Raw genomic sequence first — 24,670 nt, 5'->3', positions numbered from 1 at the left:
CCTGACCTGTATCCTTGGAGTGATTCAAGGACCTGGGAACGTTCAGCTGAGAAACACGAAGCTGGCGCTGGAACACAACATCCAGGAGGAGCCACTGGATGAAAGTGAGCAAGGAAGCTCAATCAAAAGCTAAGGGCTGTCCCAATACAAGAAGGGATCTCCTGCGTGGCAGGCACTGAACACATGCCCAGCGGCTACGTGGCCAGGATGCCGCAGAGTTGTAGCTGGGTAGGTGGAAGTCGTTAGATCTGTCCTGCTCACCCACACCGACATGGGCGGAAACCAGACACCAACATCACAGGGCCTAGACAGTCCAGAGAGGCCGGAGAGAACGTGTCAGATCCAAGCACCATGGCGGTGGCCCCACCACACTGCTCTCCCCAGCAGCTCCCTGAAAGTCTATACTGAGGAAAGATAGGCTGAAACCTCACGGTATGGCCTTTTTTTTTTTTTTCCTTTTTAACATTTTATGTTTATTTATTTGGGACATACAGAGAGAGAGAATATGAGAGTGCCAGGGCCTCTACCCACTGAAAACAAACTCCAGACACATGCACAACCATGTGCATCTGGCTTATGTGGGTTCTGGGGAATTGAACCTGGGTCCTTAGATTTCTCAGGCAAGTGCCTTAACCACTAAGCTATTTCTCCAGCCTAGTATGGCCCTTTTTATTTTCAGTCCCCCTTGCTTCACTCCACAGAACAAACAGGTTGAGGAGCTGGGCAGAGGAGCTGTCCGGAGGAGGGCAAGAACTGTGAACTGGCCAAGGGGCTTGTCTTGGTCCTTGGGGTTAACTGCTGCCATGCAGAAAGTGGGGGTGGAAGGAAGTCCCCATCTTCCAATCCAGCTGGGGTAATGAATATGGAGCAGATCTGTGGAAGGCAATCAAGCATCCAGAGCCAAGGAAGGGACCCCCTAAAGCATGGGAGGCACTGGAGATCAGTGCTGGTCTTCCCAAGGACCCTGCCCTTGCAGACCTCTTATGGACTCTCCAAATGTAATCTATGCTGTCACTGAGGCCGCAGAAGCAGGAGGTGGGCATCCATGACATTGGTCCCTGTCAGCCCCGTGTAGAGCAGGTGTGCTCCGCCCTGGAAGCGGCAGAAGAAGGTATGCGAGTCATTCTGGGCAAGGAAGCTGGCCGGGTCCAGGCCCTCAGCAGCAGCCTGGCTGACCAGCTCAGACATGACCCAGGCCCCGGCAGCGTCTGTGGGCCCATCCTGCCCATCAGTGCCGCCACTCAGAAACAGCACATCAACAGGCCCCAGTGGCCGTCTTCCCAGCTCTGCTCCAACATGCAGGGCGAGTTCCTGGTTCCGACCGCCCTTGCCAGAGCCCTGCAGCTGTACCGTGGGCTCGCCACCAGCCAGCAGGCAGACGGGGCCCTTGGCCTGTGCCACAGCGTTCAGAGTCTCCTCCAGCTGCAGGCCTGGGATCTGGAGCTCAGCCAACAACTCGTGGAGTTTTGCCTCCTCTTCTATGGAAGTCCCAGCCATGGATGGGGAGAGGCGGGCTCCAGCTACTCGGGAGAGTAGCCCATAGAACTGGGCCACCCTTTTCACATCGCCCTGCATGGCTGTGCTCAGCATGAAGGCACAGTAGCCCAGCGCCTCAGCCTGTCTCTGGGCCTCGGCCAGTGCCAGCACATTGGAACCAATGATCACATTGAGGACATGACCGCAGGTGTGGGGCCCACGAGGATCAGAGTCGGCCCGAGCCAGCACGGTCTTCACAGAACGTGGCAGGGCAGCGCGGAGGCCGTAGTGGTTGAGGATGTGCAGACAGTCTTGCACGTTGTGGGCACTGGCCACAGTGGGGCCGCTGGCGATCACCTCCACAGGGTCCCCAATCACATCTGACAGGATGAGACTGACCACCTGGACAAGGGCCACAGGGGCGAGGCTTGGTCTTTGACTTCTCCTTGCCCCAGAGCCCTTAGGACAAACTGCTCCTAGCTGCCACCTGGGACATTTCACCGCCTACTTCTAACCAATTCTTGCCACTCTCAAGTGAGTTTCCAGGACACAAGGACTCCCTTACCCCATTCTGTGGAGCCCTCCCACAACCCACCTCAGGGCTTCCCCCTACCAGGCCCCTGTCAACTTGTAAGTTTTCATCTCCCTGTCACATGTGAGAAAGAAGTGACTCATGTACCTGAGCAGGGTAGGCAGCCTGAGCCAACCCTCCACCCTTGAGTTGGGACAGGGCCTTCCGGATGGTGTTCAGCTCCTGGATGGTGGCTCCACGGGCCGCCAGCAGCTTGGTGAGCATCTGCTTTTCCTCCAGTGTAACAGGCGGGATGGGGGCGGGCAGCAGGGCCGAGCCCCCACCTACAGAGTCAGTGAGGGTGTCAGGCAGAAGGACATCTTAACCCAGGGAACTGGGTGGGCAGTGGTGGACAAGCCCATGAGGGAAGCCAGCTAGGTGGGTGGAGTGATGGTGCCCTCCTGTGGACATGTAGGGAGTGTGTGCAGAGTCACCATACGCTAGCCACCAGAGGCTGTCCCCTGGCTTGGGGTACCCCCATCCTAGAGGACACCGGAAAAGCTAACTATTCCTTAAGAGTTTGTAAAAGGAACCTGGCATGGTGGCACACGTCTTTAACCCCAGCACTGGGGAGGCAGAGGTAGGAGGATTACTGTGAGTTCAAGGCCACCCTGAGACTACATAGTGAATTCCAGGTCAGCCTGGACTAGAGTGAGACCCTACCTCAAAAAAAAAAAAAAAAAAAAGTAGAGTTTGGAAAAGAGTCTGGGGATAAGCTGGGTATGGTGGCACACTTTGGAGGCAGAGGCAGGAGGACCACTGTGAGTTTGTGGCCCGCCTGAGACTACAGAGTAAGTTCCAGGTCAGCCTGGGCTACAGTGAGACCCTGCCTTGAAAAAAGAGAGTCTGAGGATATAACTCAGTAGTAGAGTGCTTGTCTAGCCTGTGTGAAGCCCTGAGTTTGATCCCCAGCAACACACACACACACACACACACACACACACGGAATGGAATGGAGAGGAGAGGAGAGGAGAGGAGAGGAGAGGAGAGGAGAGGAGAGGAGAGGAGAGGAGAGGAGAGGAGAGGAGAGGAGGGAGGAGAAGAGCAGGAAAAAACAGCAGATGAGGCTCTATGAGAACTGGAGACCTGGGCTCCAGAGCTTGAGTTAACTGCCAGGCACTCCTTTAATCCCACCATTTGGGAGGCAGAGGTAAGAGGATCACTGCGAGTTGAGGCCAGCCTGGGACTACAGAGTGAGTTCCAGGTCAGCCCTACCTTAAAAAAATAAAATAAAATAAAATAATAAAATAAAATAAATAAAATAAAATAAAATAAAGGCCCTAACACTGGTTGCAGACAGCAGTGACATTTTCCAAGGGCTCCCATGCCCCACCACCACCACCACCATTGTGGCCTCTCTCCAACACATGAGGTTCTCCAGGAAGACCTCACAGCTCTCAGAAAGACACATGACCAGCCCAGTGCCACCCACAAGGTACCCTCCAGGCTCTGCACTGCCTCCCTTGCTCCCAACTTCACCCTGTGACCCTGGGGCCCATACTATCCTCTCAACTGCTTGGTATTTGGGGAACCCCCCCCCATAACCGGTTGTCTTGACACAATCTGGCAGCCACACCTGAGATGAGCACAAGCAGCAGGTCGTCGGCCGTGAGCCCGTCGGCCAGCTGCCGGATGGCCAGCGCAGCCCGCAGCGCGTCGCGGTCGGGCAAGTTGTTCTCCGCGCCCTCAAACACCTGGATGCGGCTGTGCGGCTTCAGCAGCATCTCGCTGAGGAGCGGGCACAGAACAAGACATGGGTTGAGTCCCACTCCTCCCACCTGCCTTCTTAGTGGCGAAGGTGAAAGAGGCATGGACAGGGAGGCCTAGTGAGTGGAGCCAGGCTAGACCCAAGAGAAAGGGACAGCACTGAGGAAGGGAGCCCCGGACTAAGCCTGGGTCTGAGCCCAGGTTTTCCTCCAGTGGGCAGTGAGAACAGCCCTCCACAACTCCTTACTGCTTGCCAGCATGTTCCATGGCAGCTCGGATGCCCTTGGGTACGCTGATCACACCCTGCACGAGGTGATGGCCCAGCAGCTCCTCGGCCGCAGCCGCCATGCCCAGGACAGCCTTGCCGAAGCCCACCAGGTAGAGGTTTTGCTGTAGCTGGAAGCTTCGGTCCCGCACCTTCAGCAGTCTGCCACCAGGATCCAACGACAGCGCCCTCTGCAGCATGGGGCCTGGCTGCACAGCACCCACAACACTGTCGAACAGTTGTCGCGCCTGCTCTGCCAAGACCATGCTACTGGCCAGCCGGGCCACTGGGGCTCCCCAGAAGAGCGGGCGTGAGAGGGCTCGGACCAGACAGGGTAGGACATGGAGGGTTACGGCCATGCCCCTCTGCTCTCAGCACCGCCTTGCATCCATGGCTACCTAAGGAAGAAAGACCGAGGGAGCAGTCAAACAGGAGCAGTCGCATGGCTGCCCCTCGGAGAGCGGGGGGTGGCGAGAGCCCACAGCTACCGCCACGACAGTGCGCCACCCAGACACTCGGAGAGACCTCCTGGAACCCACAGCTACCTCATCTCACTCCAGTCCGTGGAGCTCAGCCCTGACCCAGGCCAAGTCCTCCTCTTCTACTGACTCTAGACCCTGCCCCAAGTTCAAAGTTTCTGTTAACTAGGCCTAGGTCACCCCTAGCTCCCTCTGGCTGCGAGTTAATCATTCACAAGGGAAGCAGTTCCCACCACTGGGCTTCCTCTCCACCCCTTTTTGACCTCCATTACTTCTGAACCCTTATTCCTCCGCTGCAACGCCCCTTTCTGGCACTTCTGCCTTGCCTCTTTACCTTTCTGCTGCCAAAGGCCACTGGGTGTCTTACTGGGTGACCCTGAGCCCAGTGGCCTTGGGCCTGCTGTATATTGCTAGTGTATGAGAATGATCTGAGGCGCCTGGGGATGCTGACTGTGTGGGAAGGCTGAGGGCTTATCAGGACACACGACCTAAAGCACCCCAAAACTCAGGACAATGCAACAAGAGAACCGGCTACATATCAAAGAGTAGCTGCAAAGTCAGACCTTAGGGAAATCCCCAGACACTGTAAGAGAACATGAGATATGGCGCCCATCTACAGGACAAGAAAAGATGCCCTTCTACCCACAAAGCTTGTCAGATTTACCCCAGCCAAGTCTTTCTGACTCTGAAATAGCAAAACAAGTTCTGAGTCATGCCACCCACCGTGGTAAGAGCCCAATGGTTGGAACAGCAAAGGCCAAGGTTCTCAATAACTGAGCTTAAACAGTCATTTTCCCCACTGGGCAGAGTAAAACATTAGAAAAGACTTGGGACGAAGGTCTTGGAGAAGCTATAAAGAAGTTTAGTGATGATAAAGCCCGCGGGGACTCATCAGGAAAAAGACATGTACATTTGGTGAGGTGAATGCTAGGGAGAGCCTGAATGCAATAGGGCTTTACACATGCTTAGTATACCTTCTACCACTAAGCTATACTCAAGTCCCTAAAAAAAAAAACATTTTCTGCCAGGCATGGTGCCACACGCCTTTAATCCCAGCACTCAGGAGGCAGAGGAAGGAGGACTGCCATGAGTTCGAGGCCACCCTGAGACTCCATACTGAATTCCAGGTCAGCCAGGGCTAGAGTGAGACCCTACCCCAAAAAACCAAATAATAATAATAATAGTAGTAATAAATAAAAATTTAAAAAAACATTTTCTGTAAGGAATGCCTACCATTAATGCTACAAGATGACTGAATCAGTAAGTGTGGATGGCAGGAGAAGCCCAGAAATTGGAATTCCAGTTTGACCACAAGGATTTGTTAATATGTTTTTATTTATTTACTAGCAAGCTGAGAGGGGGATGGGCATGTCAGGGCCTCCTTCCAGGCACGTGCCACTTTCTGCATCTGGCTTTACGTGGGTACTGGGGAATTGAACGCAGGCCATCAGTGTTTGCAAGCAAGTGCCTTTACCCACTGAGCCATCTCTCCAGCCCTGCCACAACTATTTTATGTGGCTGGGACATTTCCTTTTCTCACACTGGACCTAATTGGCAAGATGGGGGGGGGTGAAGTTAAGATTAATTGTCTTGAGCTGGGCATGGTGGTGCACATCTTTAATCCCAGCACTTGGGAGGCAGAGGTAGGAGGATCACCATGAGCTCAAGGCCACCCTGAGACTACATAGTGAATTACAGGTCAGCGTGGACTAGAGTGAGACCCAACCTTGAAAAAACAAAAGAAAAACAAAACAAAAAAACAAACACTTGGACTGGAGAGATGGCTTAGTGATTAAGCGCTTGTCTATGAAACATAAGGTCCCCGGTTCAAGGTTCGATTCCCCAGGACTCACGTTAGCAAGATGCACAAGGGGTGCACGCATCTGGAGTTCCTCTGCAGTGGCTGGAGGCCCTGGCGTACCCATTCTCCCTCTCCCTCTCTCTCTCTCTCTCTCTCTCTCTCCTGCCTTCTCTCTGTCTGTTGCTCTCAAATAAATAAAAAATAAACAAATGAAAAATATTAAAAAAAAAAACACTTGCCATACCTGATAAGGTCCTGGGTTCAACCCTCAGAGTGAGGAGAGGGGGACTAGTCCTCTGCTTGCTTGGCATTCTCAAGCTTTCTGATTCTATCCAAACACCAGTCTACCCCACAACTAAAAATACGGCAACTTCCAGACCTTTGCCATTTAGCCCAATCTGACTAACAGTGTTGTGAAAGGGAATGCATAGGGCACCATCCTGGGATCTCGCTATAAACCTTTCACCAGGAAAATCCCTGGAGCTTGTTCATTAGACTTGTAGCTAAAAATATCTTTAGCATCTAAAATATTTAATTCTTACAGCCTGGTGAACTTTGCACCTATTTCACAAATACACAAAAGCCTGGAGGATCCTGACTGAAGCTCTGGATACCGGAGCCCAGAGCAGGAGACACTCAAAGCTAAGGTTGGCAGATAATGTAGGACAATTCAGTCAAATAGCAATTTCAAATAGGTAAATATGTCAAGTACAATACTAGGTTATTTTAATGCTTAAAAAAAAAATCAGCATGTTAAGCTCAAATTTAATTGGACTTCTTGCATTTTTCTTTAGTTATTTACTTGAAAGAGAGACAGAGAGAGAGAAAGATTAGGCGCAATAGGGCCTTCAGCCACTATAAACGAGCTCCAGACGCATGTGCCACCTCGGGCAGCTGGCTTACATGGGTCCTGGGGAATCGAACCTGGGTACTTTGGCTTTGCAGGCAGGCGCCTTAACCACTAAGCCCTGTCTCCAGCACGCTTTTTGCGTTTTTCAGTTGCCAAGTTCTGCAACTCTATTCAAAACAGGGCCCCTTCGAAATATCAGGACCTTCCAGGGACAAACGAGGAAATAACAAGCACAGGACCGACTTCTCCCTCCATCACCAAGTAGAGCTGGCGTCACTTCCGGCTTTGGACAGGAAGTGGCGTCACCGCTGGGCGCGGGCCCGAGTCTTCGCGAGGAGCGCGGCAGCCCCGATGCTAGCTGCGCTGTCGCCCGGGTCTGCCTTCGAAGGGGACAAGGACGGCTTCCAAAGGCTTGTATGAGTTCTTGCGACGCAAACTTACCGCCCCGCGGCCGCCAGCGCCGAAGACCGGAAGTTCTTCCCTGGTGGGCGGGACTTAGGCCGGAAGTGGCGGCAGGGCGGGAAGGAGGACTCCGGGGGCTCTAAGCGCGGCAAGAGCGTTGGCCTCTCGCCGACCCCCGGGCAACCTGCTGAAGGAAGGCGTGTGTTCATTTCGACAATGGGTGCTCGCCGGATTGTAATGAACTTCATTTTAAAATTTTGTCAGCCATTTCATACATCCTGAGCCGGGCGTGGTGGCGCACCCTCGGAAGGCCGAGGTAGGAGGATCACCGGGAGTTCGAGGCCAGCCTGAGATTATGGAGTGAATTCCAGGTCACCCTGGGCTACGGCGAGATCCTATGTCCGATCCTATGTCGAAAAAAAACAAAACAGGGCTGGAGAGATTGCTTAGTGGTTAAGGCGCTCCCCACCCCACCCCCCGCGAAGCCTAAGGACCCAGGTTCGAGTCCCCAGGACCCACATAAGTCAGATGCAGAAGGTGCAGCATGCGTCTGGAGTTCGTTTGCGCTGGCTACAGGTCCTGGTGTGCCCATTCTCTGTCTTCCCCTCTTATGTCTCTCTCCTATCTCTAATAATAATAATGAATAAATAAATTGTTGGAGAAAAAGAACAACAAAATATCCTGAGTTCCGTTCTCGCCCCTGCTAGGGGCATAATTCCACAGTTCTAGTTTTTACCATTCCCTTCCATTGGCCACCACATACAGCTCTGACTAAAAAAAAAAAAGTCTTGTGTTCCATCGTCTTCCAACACGCAGGCCCATGCTTCAAGTAACTGCAAATTACCTGGGCTTTCCTGGCCGTCCTCACTCTGACCTCATGCCCACCTTAAACCAAACTTGATGTTAATCCCACATTTATAAATCAAATATAGGCTGGACTCCAAAAACACAAAAGTACAATTTTTTGTGTCTCACTCTAGGCCAGGCTGACCTGTAACTCACTCTGTATAGTTTCAGGCTGGCCTTAAAGGGGTACACTTTTTATTGAGGTGAAAGCGTTGCATCATAAATGACATATTTCCTTTAAGAAAAAGCTTTAAGTTGCACTGGTTTTGTTGTTTTATTTTGTTTTGATTTTCAAGATAGGGTCTCTAGCTGCTGACCTGCGATTCACTCTATAGTCTCAGGGTGGCCTCAAACTCATACCAGTCCTACCTCTGCCTCCAAAGTGCTGGTATTAAAGGCACTCCACCATGCCAGGCTTGCTTACTTATTTATTTTTTTGGTTTTCTAGGTAGAGTCTTGCTCTAACCCAGGCTGACCTAGAATTCACTCTGTAGTCTCAGGGTGGCCTAGAACTCAGCAGTCCTCCTACCTCTGCTTCCCAAGTGTTGGGATTAAAGGTGTGCGCCACCGCGCCTGGATTAACTTTTTTTTCTTAAGACAAGAACTCTATGTACCCCAGAATGGCCCTTTTATGGCCACCTCCTCAGTGCTAGAATTACACGTGTGCACTGCCATGCCCTGTTAAATTTCTTTTTGAAAAATCTTATTAAAACTTTCTCCTCACCTACAACTCTTTTTTTTATTTTTTTAAAATTTATTTATTTGAGAGTGACAGAGGGAGAAAGAGGCAGATAGAGAGAGAATGGGTGCACCAGGGCCTCTAGCAGTTGCAAACGAACTGCATACACCCCCTTGTGCATCTGGGTAACAGTGGGTCCTGGGAAATGGAGCCTCGAACCGGGGTCCTTAGGCTTCACAGGCAAGTGCTTAACCACCAAACCATCTCTTCAGCCCACTTCTCTTTCTTTATTCTCTGTTCTTGACATGAATTCCACCATCACCACCACCACCTCACACACACACACACACACACATACTTCCAGCTCTCTCCCTAAAATTTCCTTTATAATAGAAGACACATGCCATAACCTCTTCCAAATAATTCCACACCTCATCATCAAAACAAATGCTTTAGGCTAGGTGTAATGGTGTACTGCTCACCCGTGCCCTGTATTCCAGTACTTAAAAGACTAAAGACAGGGCTGGGGAGATGGCTTACCAGTTAAAGGTGCTTGCTTGCAAAACCTGCTGGCCTAGGTTGGCTCAGTTTCAGTCCCCTAGTACCCACATGAAGCCAGATGCACGAAGTGGCATATGCATCTGGTGTCAGTAGCAAGAAACTCTGGTGTTCCCATTCATATTTATAGTTTCCTACTTTCTCTCCAAATACATAAAAATATTTTAAATGGAGAAATAAGGGCTAGGCTTGGTGGCACAGATCTATTACCACAGTTATTCAGGAGGCTGAGGCAGGGTGACACCAAGTTGAAGACCTTCCTGAGCTACAGAGAGTATTCAAGGCCAGCCGAGGTAACTCACTGAGACCCTGTCTCGAAACTTAAAAGGCTATGCCACTCCATGGGAGAGAAAGAAAAATCATCAGTGGAGATAAACAACAGTGAACACTGCAAGCCTTAAGTTTGGCCAACCAGGCCAAATGAGCCAATGAGTGCAATAGTCACATACCTGTTACAGGAGAAACCAACCACTCTCTAATTGGACTGGAGGCCCACTCCACAGGAGGGAATACATACCTGATACTGAAAACCGATGACAGGGGAAGTCATGAGCCCTAGGGGTGTAACGCCTGCTAGTGTCTGGTATTATGCTCACCAAACTCTGGTAAGCACCTCTCTTGATGTTCATACCCATATATTAATGCTATTCTCACTTTTGGTTAGAGAAGCTTCTCTTTTCAGATGGCAGTGACCTCTGGGATAACTCAAAAGACACCATAGTGCAAGAGTGTTCAGCACTGAGACATCTCTATCATACCTTCCAAGGCTCAAGAGGTGGCGGAAAGAATGTAAAAGCCAGAGGGAGGGTAGGACTCCTTACAGTGCACTCTTCCAGACACAAGATGGCCTGGGTATCCATGGCCTCACAGTGCCTGCACAACATAGACAAGATCATTATGATGGGAGGAAAAAATGATGACATCAAAATAAAAGAGACTGATTGAGAGGGGTCGGAGATATGATGGAGAGTGAAGTTGTGAGGGGGAAAGCGAGGGGGAGGGAATTATCATGGTTTATTGTCTATAATTATGGAAAGTTTCAATAATAAATAAATAAAAGAAGGTGGAGCAGAAAAAAATTAGAAAGCCAGACATGGTAGTTCAGGCCTATAATACTAGCCTTCAGAAGGTTGAGATAGGAGCATCCTCCTGTATTTGAAAGCAGCCTAGGCTACAGAGTGAATTACAGGTCAGACTGGGCTAGAGTGAGATCCTGCCTTAAAAAAAGAGGGCTGGGGGGACTAGGGAAATGGCTCAGTGGCCAAAAGTGCTTGCTTACAAAGCCTGCCAGGCAAACTGGCATAGTGGCACACGCCTTTAATCCCAGCACTCGTTAGGCAGAGGTAGAAGGATTGCCATGAGTTTAAGGTCACCCTGAGACTACATAGTGAATTCCAGGTCAGCCTGGGCTAGAGCCAGATCCTACCTGAAAACACACACACACACACACACACACACACATTATTTAAAGCCTGCCAGCCTAGGTTTGACTCTCCAGCATCCATGTAAAATCAGACACAGAAGGTAGCATGTGTCTGGCATTCCTTTGCAGCAACAAGAGCCTCTGGTGTGCATTGCACACATACATACACAAATAATTCTTGGAGAGGGGAGGGGAGTTTCAAGGTAGGGTATCACTCTAGCCCAGGCTAACCTGGAATTCACCATATAGTCTCAGGATGGCCTCAAACTCACAGTATAGTCTCAGGATGGCCTCAAACTCACAGTAGTCCTCCAACCTCAACTTCCCAAGTGTTGGGATTAAAGGTGTATGTCACCATGCTCTGCGATGCAAATTTTGGAAATATTTACTTATTTGGGGGGTGGAAATGAATGGACACACCAGGCCTTCCATCACTGCAAATGAACTGCATATGCATGCACCAATTTGTGCATCTGGCTTACATGGGAACTGGGGATTTGAACCGGGACCTGCAGGCTTTGCAAACACACACCTTTAACCTCTGAGCCATCTCCCCAGCCTGGGGATACAACTTTTGTGAACTGCCACTCATGCTCTGCTAGAATGGGCTTTTCAGTGATACAACTTCTTTGAGTCACCTGGTGCTCCTGTAAGAATCCCAATGAGCTCATCAATTCTAGACTTGGGTGGAGTTGTTTCTTTGATCTGCTGTCTGTGCCTTGTGTAGAGTGACACATAGTAGATCCAAAGGGAGGACAGGGAATTCGTCTGACAGTGGCTCTTTTCCAAACATCTTCAGCTCAAGATGACATTTTTTTCCTCCACATGCATGGCCAGTACTTTATTCATGAAAGAATGCTTCTAAAACATCACTAAGTCAAGGCTGAAAAGTAAAGTTTAAAATAGATATTTGGGGGCTGGAGAGACAGCTCAGGGGTTAAGGCACTTACTTGCAAAGCCTGACGACCTGGGTGTCCCCAGTACACACATAAAGCCAGATGCACAAAGTAGCACATGCATCTGGAGTTCATTTGCAGGGCAATGGCATGACCAATCCCTGCCCCTCTCTCTCTCTGTCTCTCTCTCTCCCTCTCTGTCCCTTTCCTATGTCTCTCTCTGTGCAAATAAATATTCAAAACTAATATTTACTTATTTATTTATTGGTTTTTCAAGGTTGGTTCTCACTGTGCTCTAGCCTAGGCTGACCTGGAATTCACTATGTAGCTTCATGTTGGCCTCAAACCCATAGTGATCCTCCTACCTTGACCTCTCAAGTGCTGGGATTAAAGGCATGTGCCACCATGCCCAGCTTAAATATTTATTTATTTGACAGAGAGAAGGATAAAAGAGAGAAAGAATGGACACACCAGGGCCTCCTGCCTTTTTTTTTTTTTTTTTTTTTTTTTTGTGGTAGGGTCTCTACCTAGCCTAAGCTGACCTAGAATTCACTATTTAGTTTCAAGGTGGCTTCAAACTCATGGTGATCCTCCTGCCTCCCCAGTGCTGGGATTAAAGGTGTGTACCACAATGCCCAGCTATGATGCACCCTTTTGGCAGTAGCCAATAAAAGTCACTTATGAGCCTGTCGTGGTGGCACACACCTTTAATCCCAGAACTCACACTCGGGAGGCAGAGGTAGGAGAATCACCGTGAGTTTGAGACCACCCTGAGACTACATAGTGAATTCCAGGTTAGCCTGAGCTACAGTGAAACCATACCTTGAAAAATAAAAAAATAAATTAGTTACTCATCATTTTTCTCCTGTCTGCGTAGACTTCTCATTGGCTGCCTCTGTGTTTGCTGCATGATCTCAGAGTGTGTCTGCTTTCTGTGAGAGGTAGTGAAGGTAGTCTCTTTCCTTTTTTTTCCCCTTGCCAATTTCCTGAGTTTTTAATTTTAATTTTTAATATTTACTTATTTGAGAGATTCAGACAGGCTGGGTGTGGTGGTGCACACCTTTAATCCCAGCACATGGGAGGCAGAAGTAAGAGGATCACCATGAGTTTGAAGCCACCCTGAGACTACCTAGGGAATTCCAGGTCAGCCTGGGTTACAGAGAGACCCTAACTTAAAAATCAAAGAGAGAGAGAGAGAGACAGACTCAGACAGAAAAAGATTTGAGTATGAGCATACCAGGGCCTCTCACCACAGCAACAAACTTCAGATGCACATGCTACTTTTTCCATGAGTACTGGGGAATTGATCCCAGTCATCAGGCTTTGTGAGCAAGCACCGCTAGCTGCTGAGCCATATCTCCAGTCCCCTTTGCAGGTTTTTGGTGGGCAAGCTGTCATTGATTTCTGTTGGCCACTGGACAGAGCCTGGAAGACAGTGGCTTGGAAAGGCTATGGCTACCCAGCACACATGTTCATGAGGGAGGCTGAGCCGGTGCTAGCTCTTGGTGGGGCAAGACCACAGTTCAGCCCAATATGACTTTTTAAAAAATACTTATCTAAGTGAGATCAGGGGGAGAGATTGAGTGAAGGAAAAGTAGAGGGAGGGCTAATCAAAATCTAACAGGATCTAAGTAAGTCATACGGAAACCTACTTTTTTGGACGATGGAACACACAGGAGCCATAGATGGTTACTAGAAAATTTTCAGTGCCGGGGATGGGATACCTTCCAGTGAGTTGTTGGCCAGGGAGGTCCCTGATGCCCCTAAAACATCATAGGCCATTGCTGAGGCCCTTGGTTTCCCACCAGGAACAGATGATGTGACCCTATTGCTGAGGACTCCACATACTTGGGCTGAAAGGCCACTGAGATATCCTGCTGGAACTGAGCTGATAACCTCCTCCATGTAGACCAGCTGACAGAAAGCTGGAAGAAGCCATTCTACATGTAGTTCAGTGGGAGAAAGAGATACCACCAGTGAAGATACTCAACAGTTGGGCTGGAGAGATGGCTTAGTGGTTGAGCACTTGCCTGTGAAGCCCCGGTTCGAGGCTCGATTCCCCAGGACCCACGTTAGCCAGATGCACAAGGGGGCGCACACATCTGGAGTTTGTTTGCAGTGGCTGGAGGCCCTGACGTGCCCATTCTCTCTATATATATCTATCTGCCTCTTTCTCTGTCTGTCACTCTTGAATAAATAAATATAAATAATCAAAAAATTAATTTAAAAAAAAGATACTCAACAGTGGACACTGCAAGCCTTATATTTGGCCAGCCAGGCCAAATGAGCCAGCGGGTGCAATAGTGGCATGTCTGTTATGGGGGAAACCATCCGCCCTCTAATTTGACTGGAGGCCCACTCCATGGGAGGGAATACATCCCTGATACTGAAAGCCTACAACAGGGTTAGTCATGAGGCCTAGGGGTGTGATGTCTGCTGCTGTCTGGCTAAAAGTATATACTATGCTCATCAAACTGCTCAGTATGCACTTTTCTTAGTGTTCAAACCTATATATTAATGCTGCTCTCACTTTTGGTAGAGAATCTTCTCTTTTGATATGGCAGTGACCTTGGGATGACTCAGAAGCCACCATGGTGCTAAGAAGAAGTGACAGAGTGCTCAGCACTGAAGTATCTCAATCACAGCTTCCATGGCTCAGGTTCTATTGTGGAAGAGGAGGCAGAAAGAATGTAAGAGCCAAAGGAAGGGTAGGACTCCTTACAACGTGCTCCTCCAGACACAACATGGCCTGGATATCCATGACCTCACAGTGCCTGACACTACCTACAGAAGATCATCATAATAGGAGGAAAAGATCATGACATCAAAATAAAAGAGAGACTGATTGAGAGAGGGAGGGGATATGATGGAGAATGGAGTTTCAAAAGGGAAAGTGGGGAAGGGAGGGAATTACCATGGGATATTGTTTACAATTATGGAAGTTGTCAATAATATATATATGGCTGGAGACAGAGCTTAGTGGCTAAGGTGCTTGCCTTTGAAGCCCAAGAACCCAGGTTCAATTCCTCAGGACCCATGTAAGCCAGATGCACAAGGTGGCACATGCATCTGGAGTTCCTTTGCAATGGTTAGAGGCCCTGGCATGCTCGCTCACTCGCTCGCTTGCTCTCTCTCTCTCTCTCTCTCTCTGTGTGTCTCTCAAATAAATAAATAAAATTTGTATATATATATATTTATTTGAGAGAAAAGGAGAGAGAATGCACATGCCCACGCCAGGCCCTCCAGCTGCTGCAAATGAACTCCAGATTCATGTACCACTTTGTGCATCTGACTTTATGTGGGTGTTGGGGAATTGAACCCAGGCTCTCAGGCTTTGTAAGCAAATGCCTTTATCCATGGAACCATCTCTCCAACCCAATGACTTCTAAATTTATTTATTTATTTTTGGTTTTTCAAAGTAGGGTCTCACTCTAGCCCAGGCAGACCTGGAATTCACTATGTAGTCTCAGGCTGGTCTCGAACTCTTGACAATCCTCCTACCTCTGCCTCCCAAGTGCTGGGATTAAAGGTGTGTGCCACCACGCCCAACTTTAAATTTATTTTTTAATAATTTCATACATGTGCATAATGTATCTTGAGCATATCCGTGCTCCCTGTGCTTGTCCCATGCCAGAGCACGTTTTGGAGTGGCATGCTCTGACATAGTCCACTCAGAGATCTTATAATGGAGTGCTAGGGGTTCAGGAGATTCCTTGAACCCCAAACCCTAGGTTCATGTCTAATTTTAAGCAAGGGATTGAATAAGACTGAAAAGCTGGGTATGATGGTACACACCTTTAATCGGGAGGCAGAGGTAGGAGGATCACCATGAGTTTGAGGCCATCCTGAGACTACATGGTGAATTCCAGGTCAGCCTGAGCTAGAATGAGACCTTACCTCGAAAAAGAAAAGAAAAAAAAAAAATTGATAGCTGGATGTGGTAGCACATGTCTTTAATCCCAGCACTTAAGAGGCAGAAGCAGGAGGATCATTATGAGTTCAAGACCAGCCTGGGATTATAGATGAGTTCCAGGTTAGCTTGGGCTAGTGCTAGACCCTACCTCAAAAAGGAGGGGGGGGGCTAGAGAAATGGCTCAGCAGTTAGGGGACTTGCCTGCAAAGCCTAAGGACTTGGGTTTGATTCCCCAGTATGCATGTAAAGCCAGGTGCTCAGTAGTGCATGAAGTTCTGAATTTCAATTACAACAGCTCAAGGCCCTGGCACACACATTCTCTCTCTTCTCCCCCCCTACCCCCCTCTCTGCTTGCAAATAAATAAAATGTTTTATTAAAAAATAAACAAACATGAGGACTGGAGAGATATGGCTTAGTGGTTAAGTATTTGCCTGTGAAGCCTAAGGACCCAGGTTCGAGGCTCGATTTCCCAGGACCCACATTAGCCAAATGCACAAGGGGGCACATGCATCTGGAGTTCGTTTGCACTGGCTGGAGGCCCTGGCGTGCCCATTCTCTCCCTCTCCCTCTCTCTCTGTCTCTCTCTCTGCCTCTTTCTCTCTGTCGCTTTCAAATAAATAAAAATAAGCAAAAATAAAAATTTAAAAAAAAAAACATGAGCTGGGCATGGTAGCACACGCTTTTAATCACAGCACTCAGGAGGCAGAGGTAGGAGGACCTCTGAGTTCAAGACCACCCTGAGATGACATAGTGAATTCCAGGTCAGCCTGAGCTAGAGTGAGACCCTACTTTGAAAAACAAACAAAAAAAACCCACAAATGTTAATGTTAAAGCCCTTTATATAAAATGATACTTATATATAACACACACATATCTTCTTATCTAGTATGTACTTGAAATCAACTCCTTTGGAATTCTTGATACATTGTAAATACTGTTTAATTGTTAGAGTGTATTGTTTAGGAGACTTCCCCAAGAAAAAAAAAGTCTACATATAATGTTCCCATGCAATCATTATAGGCCTAACTAGATTTTCTACCTGCACTTCTGGAATCTATGAACCAAACTGTAGGTTGGATTGGCCAAAAGGTCTTCTAAGCCTTTGAAAATAGTTTTGTGGATTTAGACAGAGCCTCTAGGGTGCTAGGCAGTTCCTCCAGCCTAGGCAAATCCTCCAGCCCCTGGTAAATCCATTTCTTCCTTCCAGAACAAGGAGGCATTGTTTACCAACAATATCCTTTGTCAAGTGTGAACAGTTATTTGCCTTTTGCCCTGGAAATGAGGCTAGAGCTTTGAAGCCCAGAAGCAAAGGGAGAATCTGTGTGACCTTCAGAAAGTTACTTAAGGTCTTAGAACCTGAGCCTTCATCATTAAAATGGGCTTAATAGGAACTAGGGAGACTTGCCTAGCATTCACGAGGTCCTGGGTTCCATCCTCAGGAATGTAAATAAATAACCTATGTTCAAATGAATAAAACCATCCCTGTGGTTGACTTCAGCAACATATAAGAGATTATAATTTTGTAGTTTAAGGATGATGTGAAATATAACCAAAAGCTGGTAGTAGTAGTGCTCGCCTTTAATCCTAGCACTTGGGAGACAGGGGTAGGTGGATCACCATGAGTTCAAGGCCACCCTGAGACTACATAGTGAATGCCTGGTCAATCTGGGAGAAAGCAAGATCCTACCTGGGCAGGGGGAGCTGGTCACTGTGAAAGCTAGCACCTCCCCCTCAACCCCAAACAAGAAACAAGGTTATTTATTTATGTAATTTTATTTATTTTTATTTTTTTGTTTTTTTGAGATAGGGTCTCACTCTAGTCCAAGCTGACATGGAATTCACTATGGGGTATCAGGGTGGCATTGAATTCACCTTGGTCCTCCTACCTCTGCCTCTTGGGTGCTGGGATTAAAAGTCTAGTCTGCGCCACCATGCCCAGCAAGGCTGTTCCTAAGATTAGTGCAAGAGGGCTGGAGAGATGGCTCAGTGACCAAAGGTCCTAGCTTGCAAAGCCCGATGACCCAGTTGGAGTCCAATATCCATGTAAAGCCAGATGTACCAAATGGCACATGTGTCAGGAGTTCATCTGCAGTGGCAGGAGGCCCTGGCATGCCCATATTCTCTCTTAAAGAAATTTAATTTTTTTTTAATTGAGAGCAGCAGGGTCCATTGTGGAAGTTGTGGCAGAAAGAATGTAAGAGCCAAAGGAAGGGTAGGACTCCTTACAACGTGCTCCTCCAAACACAAAATGACCTGGATATCCATGACCTCACGGTGCCTGACACTACCTACACAAGACCATCATAATAGGAAGAAAAGATCATGACAGCAAAATAAAAGACTGATTGAGAGGGGCAGGAGATATGATGGAGAGTGGACTTTCCAAAGGAAAACTGGGGGGAAGGAGGGAATTACCATGAGATATTGTTTATAATTATGGAAGTTGTCCATAAAAATTTTTTTTTTTGATTTTTGGTTTCCGAGGTAGGGTCTCACTCTAGTCCAGGATAACCTGGAATTCACTACGTATTCTCAGGGTGGCCTCGAACTCATGGTGATCCTACCTCTGCCTCCCGAGTGCTGGGATTAAAGGCATGCGCCACCACACCCGGCTCTAAACAAATTATTTAAAATAAATAAAATAAAATTGAAAGCAGGCATGTTGGCGCACGCCTTTAATCCCTGCACTTGGAAGGTAGATGTAGGAGGATCACCGTGAGTTCGAGGCCAGTTTGGGAATACAGAGTAAGTTCCAGGTCAGCCTGGGCTAGAGTGAGACCCTACCTTGAAAAACAACAACAAAAATAATTGGTTGAGATTTTTAAGGACCACATGACCCTGGGTGACCACGCAAACAATGCCAGGATGAGCCTGGAATTCTGTTACCACTAGAGCAGGGTTCCTTGCTCTCCACAAGCGCCTGCTCTCCTCTCCCACCCTCACCTGTCCCCCTGGTGGGGTTGCTTGGTTTTAACAGTTCACATAAGGGGCTGCAGAGATGACTCAGCCTTTAAAGGCAATGGCTTGCAAAGTCTAACAGCCAGGGTTCAATTCCCCAGCCACCTAAGTGGCTTAAAAAAAAAGTTTTAGGGCTGGAGAGATGGCTTAGCGGTTAAGGCGCTTGCCTGTGAAGCCTACAGACTGAGGTTCCATTCTCCAGGTACAAGGTAAACCAGATGCACATGATGGCACATGTGTCTGGCTGGAGTTCGTTTGCAATGGCTAGAGGCCCTGGCACCCCCATCCTCTCCCTCCCTCCCTCTCTTTTTCTCTCCTGTCTCTAATAAATAAATTTTAAAAACATGTTTTAGCCTGAGACTACATGGTGAGTTCCAGGTCAGCCTGGACTAGAGACCCTTCTCTGAAAGACAAAACAAAAACAAAAAATTTGTTTTAGTGGCTGGAGAGATAGTTTAGCAGTAAACACTCTTGCCTCCAAAACCAAAGGACCCAGATTCTTAGGCCAGATGCATAAGGAGGCACATGCATGTGGAGTTCCTTTGCACCAGTTGGAGGCCCTGGGGCACCCAGTCTCTCTCTCAAATAAATAAAGTACAATTATTTTTATTTATTTATTTATTTTTGCTGGCATGGTGGTGCATGTCTTTAATTCCACCACTTGGAAGGCAGAGGTAGGAGGATCGCTGTGAGCTGAGACCTCCCTGAGACTACATAGTAAAATCCAGGTCAGCCTTGGTCAAAGAGAAACCCTACTCTTTTTTTAGATGTAATGGCACATACCTCTGTAATTCCAGTACTTGGGAGGCTAAGGCAGGAGTACCTTGAGTTTGAGGACAGCCTAGGCTACAAAGTGAGACCACCACACCTCCATAAAAAAAATTAAGTTGGGGGGGGAACTGGAGAGATAGCTTAGTGGTTAAGGTGTTTGCTTGCAAAGCCAAAGAATCCCAGTTAAATTCTCCCAGATCCACGTAAGCAGATGCACAGGGGCGCGCATGCATCTGGAGTTCCTTTGCTGTGGCTGGATTCCCTGGCACACCCATTCTCTCTCTCTCCCTCCCTCTCTCTTTCTCTCTCTCTGCCTCTTCCTCTCTCTCAAATAAAAAAATAAAATATATTTTTTTTTTAAAAAAAAAGTAAGGCTAGAGAGATGGCTTAGCAGTTAAGGTGCATGCCTGCAAAGCCTAAGGACCCAGGTTTGATTCTCCAGGTCCCACGTAAGCCAGATGCACATGGTGGCACATGTGTCTAGAGTTTGTTTTCAGTAGCTGGAGGTCCTGGTGCACCCATTCTCACTGTCCCCCCACCCCCGGTCTCAAATAAATAAATAAATAAATGAATAAATAATAAGCCAGGAGGTGTGGTGGCACATGCCTTTAATCCCAGCACTTGTGAGGCAGAGGTAGGAGGATTTCCATGAGTTCCAGACACAAGTCAGCCTGGTCTAGAGTGAAACCCAACATCAAAAAACAAAACAAACAAACAAACAAAAAAGTAATAACTTGGTTAAAACTTGTTCCATTTTATTTTATTTTTTAAATATATTTTTAAAGATGTGCCTACTTTCTTTTTTCCTGATTTATTTATTTATTTATTAGAGACAGAGAGAAGGACAAAGAGAAAGAGTGAGAATGGGCATATAGGGCCTCTAGCTGTGCAAATGAACCCCAGACGCATGTGCCACCATGTGCATCTGGCTTATGTGGGTCCTGGGGAATCAAACCTGGGTCCTTAGGCTTTGCAGGCCAGTGCTATAACCGCTAAGCCATTTCTCCAACTCACATGTTCCATTTTGTTTTACTTTATTTTATTTTTTGTTTCATTTTTTGGTTTTTCGAGGTAGGGTTTCCCTCTAGCCCAGGCTGACCTGGAATTCACTATGTAGTCTCGGGGTGGCCTCAACCTCACAGTGATTCCTCCTGCCTCTGCCTCCCAAGTGCTAGGATTAAAGGCATGCACCACCATGCCCAGCCACATGTTCCATTTTAAATTGTGTGGCATGAAATGTAAAAATTAGTTGGAGGGGCTGGAGAGATGGCCCACTGGTTAAAGGCACTTGTTGGAAAGCTCAACAGCCTAGTTTTGATTCCCCAGTACCCACATAAAGGCAGTGCACAAAGTGACTCTTGTGTCTGGAGTTTGTTTGCAATGGCTGGAGGCCCTAGCATACTCATTCTCTCTATCTGCCTCTTTCTCTCGCTCTGAAATAAATAGAAAAAAAAAAAAAAAAAAAAGCCAGGCATGGTGGTACACATCTTGAATCCCAGCACTCAGAAGGCAGAGATAAGAGGATAGCCATGAATGAGTTCAAGGCCACGCTGAGATTACAGTGAATGCCTACTCAGCCTTGGCTAGAATGAGACCCTACCTCTAATTAAAAAAAAAAAAAGCAAGAAAAAATTTTTTTCAGCCTAGAATTATGGCTCAGTGGTTAAGGCACTTGCCTGCAAAGCCTAACAACTGGGGTTCAATTCCTCAGTACTCACATAAATCCAGATGCACAAAGTGGTGCATTCATCTGGAGTTCATTTGCAGTAGCAAACAGCTCTCTCCTTGCAAATTATATGGCTGGAGAGATGGTTTAGCGGTTAAGCACTTGCCTGTGAAGCCTAAGGACCCCAGTTCGAGGCTTGATTCCCTAGGACCCATGTTTTTCTCTCTATCTGCTTCTTTCTCTCTCTGTCTGTTGCTCTCAAATAAATAAATAAATATAAGCAAACAAAAAGCCCACTATGTATAACACACACACACACACACACATATATATATATATAGCAGTGCACAGGGTTTTTGAGATAGCGTTTCGCTGTAGCTCAGGCTGGCCTGGAATTCACCATGTAGCTTTAGGGTGGCCTTGGACTCAACAGCAACCCTCCTAACTCTGCCTCCTGAGTGCTGGGATTAAAGGCATGCACCACCATGCCTGGCCAATAAAAATATATATATTTTAAAAATATTTCATATATTTACTTATTGGGGGGCAGATAAAGAACTTATTAGGGGGGCAGAGAGAAAATGGGCAAACCAGGACCTCCAGCCACTGCAAATGAACTCAGGACACATGCGCCACCTTGTACATCTGGCTTCATGTGGGTACTGGGGAATCAAGCCTGGGTTCTTTGGCTTTGCTGGCAAGTGCCCTAACCATTAAGCCATCTCTCCAGGCCTGTTTTTTCTTCTTTTCTTTTCTTTTTTTTTTTTTTTTTTAGTTTAGGGCTGGAGAGATGGCTTAGCAGTTAAGGTGCTTATCTGCAAAACCTAAGAATTCCTGATCAAATCTCCAGGTCCCACATTGCCAGATGTAGTGACACAAGCTCACAATGTCACACGTGCACACAAAGGGAAAATGCATCTGGAGTTTGTTCAAGGTGGCTAAAGGCCCTAGCACGCCCATTTTTTCTCTCTCTCTCTCTTAGACTACCTCTTTCTCTCAAAATAAACAATATAAAAGGAAAGAAAAAAGAAGCTGGGCGTGGTGGCACACACCTTTAATCCCAGCACTCAAGAGGCAGAGGTAGGTGTATTGCCTGTGATTCAAGGCCAGCCTGGGACTACATAGTGACTTCCAGGTCAGTGATCCTACCTCAGCAGAAAAAAAGAAAATAGTTTTTTTGTTTTTTTTTTTCTGAGCCAACTGTGAGTGACTGTGACTTGGTAACAAGAACTCAAGTTACGCTGAATGACAAATTCTACTGTGGAAAAGCTTACTTGAAATTTTAATGAAAGAACAAAAAAGGTCAGAAATCACCATCTAGCAATTATATCTGTGCAGGCATCAGGTAGATGAACTACAGCAAAGCTGCACAGTGGAGAAGTTAGTTACAGGTTTCAGATATTATCTCCTAACATTCTCAAGGTTGGTGAAACTAAGCTTGATGGTGTAACAGGTCAGGTACAAAAGTCAAAGTAAATGGCTATTAAGGGGGCCTGAAATAGCCCAAAATAATTTTGGCTCTTGATCAATTTTCGATCTGTCCACAGTTAGAATGTTCCCGCCAATGCACAATCTTCATAAAGATGGGCTTTTCAGAGCACTTCAGCTCACACAACACGTCTGGCACACGCACCAGATCCGTCCTTCTAATGATTCAGAGCCGACTCTTGGCAGCCTCCTCCTTAGCCTCTGAAATAAAGAACAATTACGGGGAAGTGAGTGAGTGAGTGCAACAGGGTGTGGAGGACTTTTGAATTGCTTCCCAGTTTGGAAAGTTGCCATCCATTCAGGTTTCACTTGAACAGTTCTGCTTTTTTTTTTTTTCTTCCCCAAGCCCCAGAACAAATTGTAGCCAGAAGCTCTGCTCTTTGTCAGAAGGTGATTGTAACCCGGACTCAGCTAGAAATTTGCCCTCAGAGATGACAATTTCTCTTTTTATGTAGGAATCCTGGTTCTTTTACTTAAGGGGTGGGAAACAACCCCCTAGTTCTTTCCTGGGAGACTCCAAATGCCCTAGTGTTTCCATTTTGTTTTTGCCGTTGTCCAGGTTATAGATGTGATCCGGACATCACATAGTCCTACTTTAGCGACTGAGTACCCTTCCTGAGATTCCTCTTCACTTAAAATTAGTCCTCTTCATGCTTTGTCTCTCAAAAAAGTTCTCAATGAAAGCCTCTCTGTGAGTTCAAGGCCAGCCTAAGACTACAGAGTGAATTCCATGTCAGCCTGCGCTAGAGCAAGAAACTGCCTCCAAAAAAAAAAAAATCAGTAAAATTTGTTCAGTCTTGGGCTGGAAGGATGGCTTAGCAGTTAAGCCACATGCCTGTGAAGCCTAAAGATCCAGGTTCAGTTGGGCCTGGTGGCGCATACCTTTAATCCCAGCACTTGCGAGACAGAGGTAAGAGGATCACCATGAGTTCGAGGCCACCCTGAGACTACATAGAGAATTCCAGGTCAGCCTGAGCTAGAGTGAGACCCTGCCTCAAAAAATCAAAAAACAAAACAACAAAAAAAGAAGATCCAGCCAGGTTCAACTCCTCAGAACCCATGCAAGCCCGAAGCACATGGTGGCGCATGCGTCTGGAGTTCATTAGCAGTGGCTAGCCCCACCCCTACACCCCGCGCGGCCATTCTCTCTGTCTCAATAAGTGAGTAAAAATAAAGTTTAAACAAATGTGTCCAGTTTAGCATATATTATTCCTCGGTAGAAGAATAAAGAAACCGAGGGGCTGGAGGGATGGCTTAGCGGTTAAGGCGCTTGCCTACGAAGCCTAAGCACCCAGGTTCGATTCCCCAGGATCCATATAAGACAGATGCACACGGTGGCGCGTAGGTCTGGAGTTCGTTTGCAGGGTTGAAGGCCCTGGCACACCCATTTTTTATCTCTCTCCCCGTCTCAAGTGAAATATTTGAGAAAGAAAGACCTCGACATCCTCAAAGCTGGCGGTGTGGGGTAGCGGTCAAGCCCGTCTGCGATAGGCTGACCTGACTCATCCCTTTCACGGGCCTGCAGGAGTACCTGACCTTGTCAGCCCGTGGGGCTTGCGATCACGCGCAAAGGCGCCATTCCCGGGACACCCACAGCCTCTTCCCGCCCTGTAGGGAAGGTTTGACTGGCTGCGGCCCTTCACGCCTCCGCCACGCGCCAGCCTTTCCCGCTATCCCGCCACCCGGCTTGGGAGAGCGCACGCCCGGGGGTGGAGGGGCCCCAAGCTGCCGCGATGACGTCATCGCCCCGCCCCTGGCATGGCCCCTCAGTTCCCGCCCCGCCCCCCTTCCCGGCATCCCCCGCGAGCGCGGCTCCTCGCCCTCAGCTTTCGCTCGTCGCCCCAAGATGGCGGACACAATGAGCCGGCGCAGCGCCGGTTGGCCGTGAGGTGGCCGCCAGGGAGACCGGTCAGCGAGGCC

At 47.9% G+C, this 24,670-nt stretch overlaps 1 protein-coding gene and 1 long non-coding RNA gene across 5 annotated transcripts; both read right to left on the bottom strand.

Moving 5' to 3' along the window:
* Window positions 1–541: 541 nt before the first annotated feature.
* On the bottom strand, window positions 542–7,616 carry Glyctk (glycerate kinase). Of its 4 annotated transcripts, none has more exons than XM_045137008.1 (5): window positions 7,591–7,616; window positions 4,002–4,417; window positions 3,624–3,775; window positions 2,156–2,331; window positions 542–1,878 (listed from the first exon to the last, which is right to left on the bottom strand). In XM_045137008.1, the coding sequence occupies exons 2-5, from the start codon at window positions 4,376–4,378 to the stop codon at window positions 1,012–1,014; spliced, it is 1,572 nt and encodes a 523-aa protein (XP_044992943.1). In that variant the 5' UTR covers window positions 4,379–4,417; window positions 7,591–7,616; the 3' UTR covers window positions 542–1,011. The 4 variants fall into 4 exon arrangements, with proteins under 4 accessions (XP_044992943.1, XP_004664374.2, XP_044992942.1 ...); XM_004664317.2 differs by lacking the exon at window positions 7,591–7,616 and adding an exon at window positions 6,544–6,871; XM_045137007.1 differs by lacking the exon at window positions 7,591–7,616 and adding an exon at window positions 6,352–6,405.
* Window positions 7,617–22,518: 14,902 nt separating this feature from the next.
* LOC123455609 lies at window positions 22,519–24,459 on the bottom strand. The gene is made up of 2 exons (XR_006634006.1): window positions 24,287–24,459; window positions 22,519–22,951 (listed from the first exon to the last, which is right to left on the bottom strand). It is a non-coding gene; the product is annotated as an uncharacterized LOC123455609 (long non-coding RNA).
* Window positions 24,460–24,670: the final 211 nt, after the last annotated feature.

This window comes from Jaculus jaculus, chromosome 17 (assembly GCF_020740685.1).
Source record: "Jaculus jaculus isolate mJacJac1 chromosome 17, mJacJac1.mat.Y.cur, whole genome shotgun sequence".
Taxonomy (NCBI): domain Eukaryota; kingdom Metazoa; phylum Chordata; class Mammalia; order Rodentia; family Dipodidae; genus Jaculus; species Jaculus jaculus.
This window is presented reverse-complemented; position numbering and strand designations above follow the sequence as displayed.